At 39.1% G+C, this 10,854-nt stretch overlaps 1 protein-coding gene across 1 annotated transcript in view; it reads right to left on the minus strand.

Annotated features, from left to right (window-relative positions):
* The window catches only part of LOC102370874 (probable global transcription activator SNF2L2), a 139,159-nt gene that overhangs the window by 52,812 nt on the left and 75,493 nt on the right, over positions 1-10,854 (minus strand). The window contains 3 exon segments of the mRNA XM_025202977.1: positions 473-519; positions 1,918-2,004; positions 4,030-4,137. Coding sequence (XP_025058762.1) covers positions 473-519; positions 1,918-2,004; positions 4,030-4,137 — 242 coding nt within the window.

The raw sequence follows: 10,854 nt of genomic DNA on the forward strand, positions 1-10,854 counted from the left end.
AATCGATTGTTGTAAATAAAATTATGAAAAAATACTATAGAGATGAAAGTAGAGTATGGTTTCAGCACAGCTCTATCCCTGTGAAACTCCAGCCATAGCAACTTGGCTGTATGTATTCTTAATACTGAGGTAATGGCTATGAGAAAAGCTATCCTTTATAGTAAAGTGGTATATTGAGCTTTTCTACTTCAAAAGAAAACTTCATAAAAACCTTAGAAAGACAACACTGAGGTCCTAAATGGAAGTTACCCTTCTGACTAGCAGGCAATTTTGCTACTGTAGAAGGTCAAAAGGCTAAGCACATATATTGGAACAGGGTATTTGAACTGGACATTTGAATTTGTTTATGCCTAAGATGTGTTAACTCTAATTACTACATTTGATGTGGTTTACAAACCATTCACTTTTGATAACTAATGGCTGATACAATGGCAGCATTACAAAATAAATAATGAATAAGAAAAATATTTACCCATTGATGACACCATTTGAATACCCTAAATGTTCAGCAAAGGACTCCTGAAAAATTATATATGAGAAATGGATTATTAGATATTAACATTATATAATAACTCAAGATTAGTTACCACTTGATCAAGAAAAACAACAAGCTCAATGATGAGGTTCAAGTTGCATTATGCTCATAAACCTTGGACTCTGCCTTAAGATACAAGTACACTGACTATCTCAGCCTCTGCCAGTTATTGCTTAAAATGCATGCCTTGTATGAATGATTTTCCCCAGTGTGTATTTAACCAGATTACAAATGCAGAACCTAATTAATTTGCACTAATTATTGGGAGACCCATTTGCAAATTACTGAATTTCATGAATTAGCAAGTAAGTGAGCACACAATAAAAATATAGTAATAATGCATCACAAAATGTACTCCATTCATTTACTTTGTAAATTGTAGCTCTATTATAGTTATTTATGATAATACTTCATAACATACTAGTATATTTATGTTTTGGCTCAGTACTGAGATCATCAGAGCTGCACAGCTATTATCTTCGTTGGGAAATGTGGAAAAACACCTTTTTGATAGACACTATAAAGGATTATCAGAGCATGAATTAACAAGGTTCAAATGTAAATGCATTTGAAGCTAACATCTCCATATCGTATTTTAGGCAAGTTTGCGTATGACTACATATAGCTAGTAAAATGCAGTGTCAACCTTATGTTGGATCCAGAAAATCCCATTCAAGATGATGCCTCAAAGAATATGTCTTTTAAAAACTGTGTATGGATGCAGCAAAAAAATTGGTAAAATCTCTTTCTGGTTATGCTGCTGATAGGCATGCTGCTGTCCACATTATCTGTCATTATGCCCACACAATCTTGTATGAAAACAGATCCAGAAAATAAGAACTGATTAGAGACAAATGCACGTATGCTCTGCTGCAGTTAAGAGCACTTAAAGTGGAGTCAAAGAAAAGGCAGTGATATGTTGCCTCCATCAACAATATATTGTTGAAAAAAATAGACCTCTGATTTTGAATTCTGCTAGGCAGATATGCCATATACATATAAGTTGCTGACTACTTCTATTTCTCTCAACTAATGTGGCTTAGGTGTGCAGGGACTCAAACAAAGAGGACTCTCAAAACTGGAACAAATACTGCCTGACCAGAAGGACTGACTGAGTGTATTCCTCAAAACAATGACAGGAATTTCCCTTCAACGTGTACTACCAGAAATACAAAGTGAAATATAATTGTGCAGTGGTAAATGCCGAGTAAGAGAAGTTTCTGAGCATCTTTCTTCCCAAACTAAATTGCAAAAAATCAATAAAAAGACAATTTAAATGCAGTATACGTTTGCCATTCTTAAGTATGTATTTTAAACCTCATTTGTCTATCATATTAGCTATCTAAAAGAAAGGACTAAAGGAAAGAAAACACAAATTTTACCTCAATATGCTGAAACATATATGGATGATTGCATATCTTTCTCAATTGCATGATAGTGTTCATCAGAGTTTTTGCCCCTCCTTTCCCCTAATGGAATAAAAATACAAGTCAAATGGCAAAAGTGAATTATTAGTTAATGAGGTGTTATTAAAATGTGAGATTCAAAAGTGGTATTCAAAATACTACCCAAATTTGAAGGCCGTATCAAAGATCTATGCAATAAAGTGTCAGATGCACTGGAAACCTCCCTGAAATAATGGTGAGGTAAGGTGTAGTAACTTACCCTCTCAAGGTGAAATGTAACATGCATTGTTAGAGTTTACAGAAAATGTGGTCCAACAGGAAGATGTGCTAGTAAGTCATGGAAGTATTTTTGGGTCTGTCTACCTAAAGTAGTCATGGTAGAGGCAATACGTCTAGTTTCTCTTTAAGAGACCACATAAATTGTGTTTTGGAGTGACAACTTGAAATGAGATGGTATTAAGTTCCTCTTAACTTCCATACCCATGGCATGATGAGCTAGTGGGTAGATGGTAAACAGTTAAGGAGACAGAGGTGTGAGAGAGCTCATGAACACTGGAAGCTGCTGGGCAAAGAGATTAAGACAAAGAGCTGGGTGGGGGACAGAGGACCCAAATGGGAGATTGTTTACATGAGGAGAATGGAACTGAAATGAGGAGTTGGAGGTGGGTAAAGAGCATGGACTAAGGCAGGAGAATGGACTAAGACAGAGGGTACTTGGAAAGGAGCTAAAGGGTACGCACGGCAGGTGGGGACAGAGCCAACACCCACCACCTTACGCTGTCACCTCCCAGGAGTGGGGGGGTAAGGGCAGTGGTTCCTCTCTGCGGGCCGCACGGGCACCACCCAGCTGGCCGGACATGGATGGGGAAGCTCGCATGTGGTGGTCGCCACCACCACTGACTATCCTGCACCGCCGCCGCCATGTGCAAACCCCCCACCCCACGTCCACCTGCCACCACCCCTCCCCCTCCTGCTCCGCCAGAAGTGTACCCAGAAGCGGTACATTCCTTTAAAAAGGTTGAAAACCTCTGGACTAAGTTGAGGAGAGGCTGGAGGGGATAGGTCAGGGAGGGTAACATTTGGTGAGTGACTGAATAGAAATGAGCAGAAATCTGTGCCCTGTGAGAGCACCCTTCTCTCCAGGTCCTGAAGTGAGATCAAAGACAGCTGACTCTCTTCACTCCTCTGCTTTCAGCAATTGTGATACCCTGTAGCAAAGTATCTCCTTCCCATCTCATACTGATCACACAGCATTACAACCTACACTTTATCAGTTAACTCAAGCGGCAGAGCCCTGAACAACAGAACTAAAAAGATTACAACCCTTCTCACGATCAATGTTTGTGTGAATATAATGCCAAAATGAAGGCATTTGTTTTTACCAGTTCTTAAATACACCTATCAAATTACACACAAAACTACATTAAAAGAAAATATATAAACATGTCTATGAAGTGCTCGGACCCTAGCAATGAGTAATAATTCTTGAGTTCAGCTCAAGAACATTTGCCTCATTCAGCATGTAGAATGGATGATTACTAACTGAGCACCATCCATTTGGCATGCTGAATGAGAATCCCAGGTTAAAACAGAGTATTCAAGCATACAACTACAGACTGTACCATAATGCCCATATGTAAGGGGGAGAAGGGACAAACTTACTTTAACTCTGTCATTTCCTAACTTTTGAGTGCCTGGCTTTGAAACCTTAAATTATGTTCTTTAACAAATTATTATATGTTCACATGTTATACACACACATACATACATAGATACACATCCATAAGTAAAAAGAACAATGAAGTCTATCCTGAACTAATGTCTTTGAAAGACAAGATAAATAACCTGCTGTTACAATTTCAGTTATTTTAGTCAGGACCCCTTAGTAGATTTAGGGGTATGTAAAGAATGTCAAAGCTTTTTAACAAACAAAAAATACCTGATGCAAGTGATTTCTTTCCAAACTGACATCTCTGGCAGGAACCAGTAAGTTTATTGTCTCAAAACCAGGGTAGGGTTGGAAGTCATAGGTCCATACTAATGCCCCACCACAAGGTATTCCTAAGAATTATACTGTTCTGGTAGTACCTTCTTGTCTTTCTCAGAGCCATCTGTGAGGAGGATTCCCTTGGCTTGCATGTGGCGGTACAGGATCTTCTGGAGAGCTGACATGTCACATTTGATCACATATTCAACCTAGTGCAGAAAAACATAAGACACTAGCATAGAATTCTGCAAAGTTGTTGATAAGATTGCAAGTCTTTTCCACCCTATGAAATACAATGCGTCTTTCACCTGTATCCGGAAGGCATCTTACATTTCCCAGGAAGATGGTAGAAATTGTAAAATGGCTATCTGCATTGTTGTAAGGCAGCTGCAACCATTGTGATGGATCTCAAAAGTTTGGGATCCACATTCAGTGTAAATCATTTGGCTTGTGCAGAGTTGCAGCATTCAACAACATTTGGCAAAATCACCACTAGTAGGAATTCTAGTTTTAAAGAACCCTCAAAAATGAATGATTAATCACCTGTGAATTTTTTTTGCTGCACATGTAAAATATTTTTAAAATTATGGTTGTTTACCTGAAATAAAATAAATAAGCTTTGTGGACAGCCACAAACATCATGCCATTTACTTCTGTTTGAAAAAAATATTAGATCTTTCTATCCAAATTTATTTAAAAATGGATAAACAGCTTGCATTTGTAGTAAAATATAGCATAGACTCCAAAAGTCAGCTTAGTTCATATGCAATCTTGTTTAAACTTATTTGTTATCTGGTTCTGACCAGATACATCAGCCTCAAGTGCCATACAATTTCATACACTAATTTCACACATATGCACCCATAATGTTCTAAAAAGTATTTCCTAACCTAAACACTAGACTGGTATATTTTCACTGGGCATGACTACATGTGCATTAATGTGCCATTGTTACTGCACATTAAGTTTAGCACCTGTAATAACAGGTACTAACTCAATGTGCAGTAATCAATGCTACTGCACAGTAAGACCCATGCACACCTTTTTAGTGATGCTAATGTGCAGTAGACTAGTATTAGTGCATTAGCATGGTTTTTGCTGTGATACGCTAATGCACGGTAGAATTAGTCTACTGTGCATTTAGCATCTTGTGTAGATGTGCTCACTGTCTCTTTAATAATTAGACTAAAATGCCCATACTATTCACATAATAAAGACAGATTAATGCCTAAAAATCTTGCAGGATGCGATTAAAAGTAAATGGGAAAGCTACCTAATGTTTAATAAACTAATTAAAAAATGATCAAGTTATTTTCAGCTCAGAGGGCCAGGAGGATGAGGTCACAGATGAGAGGGAACTGAATATTCATTTAATAGCTTCTTTAGCAAGAACCTGTCAGACCAGATGGAACTGTCATTAACCAGCCTTGTGTCAACAATTCAATGCTCCAAGTTGGAATAGAAGAACTTTTTATTTATTCAAATGTTGAGAAAAGTAATGCACTCTCCTTAGCAACAATATGTAAGCATCTTATAAATCCCTCCATCTCCACTTTTTCTTTTAATACATCTAACAAATATAGTGTCTTTTACTGACCTCCAACTGAGAGAAATTTGAAATGCAATACAAATTTCAGTAATAAGATTCTATTACTAGTGGTTCAATCAAGATTCTCAAATCTAAATATGATCGAAGCTAAAAGGAATTTAAAAAAAAAGACAATGTTGCCAAGGAGGGTGACATGATTAAGAGATTTTGGGAAGAAAGGTGTTATAAACAAAACAGCAGTTTTATAAAAATGTGTTAAGGGTTTTTAATTAAAAAGTCCCTTTTGCTAAACAAATAAGTCATGTATATGTTCAAAGAGCTGCATGTCAGGTACAACTTCAAAATAAAACTCATTTGTAGCAAAATATCTTCATGTATTGTATCAACTTTTAAAAAATGTTGCTGTTTAATTGAGAAGCTTCAGAATCTAACCATGCCCCGCCCCTATTTTTTTTGTTGGTTTCTTTTGGCAGGGGTGCGGGTAGATCAGGACTGAGAATTGTTTAGGAGTAACAGTAGAAGAGCCCCAAGATGTTTTAAGCCAGAGCTGAATTTTATAGCTGGCCCACCTATAAACAGAAGGACAAATCTCAAATGTAATACAGCCTTTTGGCTAAGATCAGTGATTAACTTCTCTCGTACTACTCCAAGCAAACACACAAACAAAATTAACAACAATTGGAAACAATGTTTTGGTTCATGCCACCTTATTTTCAGGATTTATTCTGTTTGCGTTTTATTCAGGTTGGACAGATAATTAGACTGTTGAGGTCAGAGAGGAAGAAGGTCCCTGCATCATCTTCTCTGCACTTGCACATTAGAAAAGAACTGGCAAGCCTCGGGCCACCCCCTGGCAGCAGCTTGATATCTGGATGGGCTCCATTTCTTATAATTAAAATAAATGTATGAAGAAATGTATCTAAATATGGCACGTCTTCATTGCTGATTATTTAATAACTAAGGACACAATGATTCCAGTTTTTCTATTTACTTCAGTGGAAATAGAAATAGGTCCTCAATTAGCAACAGGTTCATTATTTCATATGGTTTCAAGGCCTATTGTTTCAATATGAAATACCTGCTTATCAGATAACAACAAGAAAAACAACAAAAATTAAGAAAACACCCTCTTCAAAAAACCATATTAGATTCAATGTTTACACTTACCTCTATATTAATCAGATGTTAGTCAAGGGAAACTGAAGTACAATTTTAAACTGGAAAGACCTATCCCAAGTACTATATTTCCATCACCTCAACCAGAGCCTGGAAAAATTCTGGACTCCAAAATAGGAGTGTAAAAGACTGCAAATTAACTGCTATCTGGCACTTTGTTGCCTGCCTACAGACTTCTTTCAGGTCCTGGAGCTGTCTCATTTCCAGGATAGGACTGAAGAGCCTTGCAGAAATCCTGAGAGATTTCTTTGAAGCAGACTATAATAGATTACTAGAGAGACATTTCTTTTGAAGCCTGTCTTATATTTGCAGGTTGTCCAAGCCATAGAACAACATGGATAGGAACTACTCATGGCTTTTCTGCTTTCCATGGATTAGATTCACCTTCAGCCCAAAACCCCTTAATGCTTATTTTATATATAAGATTTAAAATATTCTATATATATATATATTGAAGATTTAAAATGGTGCATGTGTGTGTGTGTGTACATACACACACATACATGTACACCCCCCCCACATTATATCATATATATGTATGTACACACGCATGCACGCACACACATACACACACAGGCACCAGTTTAAATCTTTGAACTGCTGTAAGAAATTAGCATTAACACTATCTGGACATGTTAATGAATGTTACTAGGAAAGTATATTGGGGATTTAGGACTTAATCTTTACGTAATTTTTTTTAAGATGCCAAGATTTATGTTTTATTCAAATTCAGCTTCACGTTTTAGAACCAGGCTAACAGGCAGAACCATTTTACACTGCTGCTCTGTAATTTAGTCCAATTCTCATTCTTAAGTATGCAGTAAGGCAGTAAATCTACAGGGCCACAAACTGCTAACTTGCCTGAAGTTTGGTTGCAATTCATGCCCAGCTACTTGTCACATTCATCCTATGCAATGTGTAACACAGAAACAGTGCAAGAACAGGTTTAACATTGACTTAATATCTGTGCAATGCTTACACCTTTTTTCATAACTTTTCACCACTTTGAATCTTAAGAGTTCTTCAGAGAGCAGAAATCTGTATATTTCAACCCTCTGCTGCTTCCACTGAAAGAGCGGGCATAATAGAAGTAGACAGCAAAACAGTAGAAAGTCTCTCTTTTTGCACTGCATTATACTTTTTGATTTTAAATGAACATGATTAAAATTTTCAGAGAGAGACCAATAGCTGGCAAGCAAAGTTTGTCCACTACAACAGCAAAAAGGCAAAAATGGTTTGATTTCTGCATCTTCCTACATCAATTTTGGATTCAACCAGAGAATTAAATTTTGGCACTTGCACATGTTATTACTCTTGTAGGCTGAATTAGGACTCTGATAACATATGAAACAAACACTCTGACATTCAGAAAAGTCAAAATAAATGTAAGTCCCCTCAACCTGAGAAACTGAGATGTACAACCTCCTTGTTAAAAGAAGCATGTGAGATTCAAATAAAACAATTCAGGAAACTCAGAGTCTTGGAAAGTTTCTGACTCCCTTATACAGCTCAGATTCTACTACCATTATGAACACTGCAAATCCTTTATGCATTTCAGTGTAGAAATGAATACTGAGGGAACAAAAAGTATCACTGGGAATGTCTACACAAGACATTGACTGAGGAGTTGACTAATTAGCTGCACAGTAACTATCTCAGCATCTACATATAAACCCGTTAGGCTGGAGTAAACAAATTTCATCTGCAGTGGGATAGTACTTGTAAATACAAGTACTGCTGTGGAATAAAAAACTCCAGAGCAGTACAAGTGTAGATGCTGTGTGGTCTGGCTGGTGCACAAGGATGCTTCACTGTGGGGGCTGCCAGCCAACTAGCCCCACAATGAAGTATCTTTGTGCCCTAGCCATCCCCTCCGCAGCATGTTGAGCTGGAGGAAGCAACTACTCCACCTCGGCTCAATGTGCTGCAATCCTGGGTGCATGCACAGACACGCACCCACCAGCAGTAAACTCCAGAGTGATAAGTTGGAGAGACCAATTAGGGGCCATGCTCTTCCTGACCTGCTGCTCACAAACAGGGAAAAACTGGTGGTGGATGTAGAATTGGATGGCAACTTGGGCAGCAGTGACAATGAGATGATCCAGTTTAGGATCCTGAAAAAAAGAATCAAGAGCAGTAGAATAAGGACCCTGGACTTTGACTCCCTCAGGGAACTGATGGGTAGGATCCCCTGGGAGGCCAGTCTGAGGGAGAAAGGAGTCTAGGAGAGCTGGCTGTATTTTAAAGAAACCTCAGTGAAGGTGCAGCAACAAACCATCCTGATGTCCAGGAAAAATAGCAAATTTGGCAGGTGAACAACTTGGTTTAGCAAAGAGCTCTTCAGTGAGCTTAAACACATAAAGGAAGCTTACAAGAAGTGGAAGCTTGGGCAGATGACTCGGAAGGAGTATAAAAATATTGCTTGAGCATGCAGGGATGAAATCAGGAAGGCCAAAACACAATTGGAGTTGCAGATAGCAAGGGATGTGAAGGATAACAAGAAAAGTTTCTACAAGTATCTTAGCAACAAGAGGAAGGTCAGGGAAAGTGTGGGTCCCTTATTGAATGAGGGAGTGACAGCTGATGAAAAAGAGGCTGAAGTACTCAATGTCTGTTTTACCTCAGTCTTCACAGGCAAGTTGCTGAACTACTCCACCAGGCAGCACAGTTTGGGGAGAATGTGAACAGCCCTCAGTGGTGAAAGAACAGGTTAGGAACCATTTAGAAAAAACTGTACGTGTACAAGACCACAGGGCTAGATGAGATGTACCTGAGGGAGATAGCTGATGTGATTGCAGAGCCGCTGGTCATTATTTTTGAAAATTTGTGGTGACTGGAGGAGGTCCCAAATGATTGGAAAAGGGCAAATATAATGCCCATCTTTAAGAAGGGAAAGAAGGAGGATCGAGAGAACTACAGACCAGTAAGCCTTACCTCAGTCCAACTGTACGTGTACAAGACCACAGGGCTAGATGAGATGTACCTGAGGGAGATAGCTGATGTGATTGCAGAGCCGCTGGTCATTATTTTTGAAAATTTGTGGTGACTGGAGGAGGTCCCAAATGATTGGAAAAGGGCAAATATAATGCCCATCTTTAAGAAGGGAAAGAAGGAGGATCGAGAGAACTACAGACCAGTAAGCCTTACCTCAGTCCATGGAAAATCATGAAGCAGGTCCTCAAGGAAACTATTTCACTTGGAGGAGAAGAAAGTGGCCAAGAACAGTCAACATGGATTCATTAAAGTCAAGTCATGCCTGACCAACCTGACTGCCTTCTACGATGAGATGACTGGTTCTGTGGATGTGGGGAAAGCAGTGGATATGATATACCTGGACTTTACAAGGCTTTTGATATGGTCTCCCACAACACTCTCACAAGCAGGTCAAGGAAGTATGGCTTGGATGAATGGACTGTAAAGTAGATAGAAAGCTGGCTGGATCATCAGGCTCACTGTGTAGTGATCAATGGCTCAAAGTCAAATTGGCAGCCGGTTTCAAGTGGAGCACTCTGGGGGTTTGTTCTGGGGCCAGTTTTGTTCAAAATCTACATTTAACGATTTGGAAGGTGGGATGGCATACACCCTAAGCAAGTCTGCAGATGACACAAAGCTGTGGGGAGTAGTCAATATGCTGGAGGGTCGGATAGGATTCAGAGTGACCTAGATATGTTGGAGGATTGGGCCAAAAGAAATCTCATGAGGTACAACAAGGACAAGTGCAAAGTCCTTCACTTAGGACAGAAAAATCCTATATACCACTACAGGCTTGGGACCAACTGACTAAGCAGCACAATATGCTGGAGGGTCGGATAGGATTCAGAGTGACCTAGATATGTTGGAGGATTGGGCCAAAAGAAATCTCATGAGGTACAACAAGGACAAGTGCAAAGTCCTTCACTTAGGACAGAAAAATCCTATATACCACTACAGGCTTGGGACCAACTGACTAAGCAGCAGCTTTGTAGAAAAGGACCTGTGGGGTTACAGTGGACAGTAAGCTTAATATGAGCCAACAGTCAAGAAAGCTAACTGCATACTGGGCTGCATTAGTAGGAGCATTGCCACCAGATCGAGGGAAGTGAGTATTTTCCTCCATTCTGCACTGGTGAGGTCACATACAGATTAATAGGTTCATAGATGTTAGGGTCAGAAGGGACCTCAATAGATCATCGAGTCCGACCTCCTGCATAGGCAGGGAAAA

The sequence above is a fragment of the Alligator sinensis genome, unplaced genomic scaffold, assembly GCF_000455745.1.
Source record: "Alligator sinensis unplaced genomic scaffold, ASM45574v1 scaffold308_1, whole genome shotgun sequence".
In the NCBI taxonomy this organism is placed as follows: domain Eukaryota; kingdom Metazoa; phylum Chordata; order Crocodylia; family Alligatoridae; genus Alligator; species Alligator sinensis.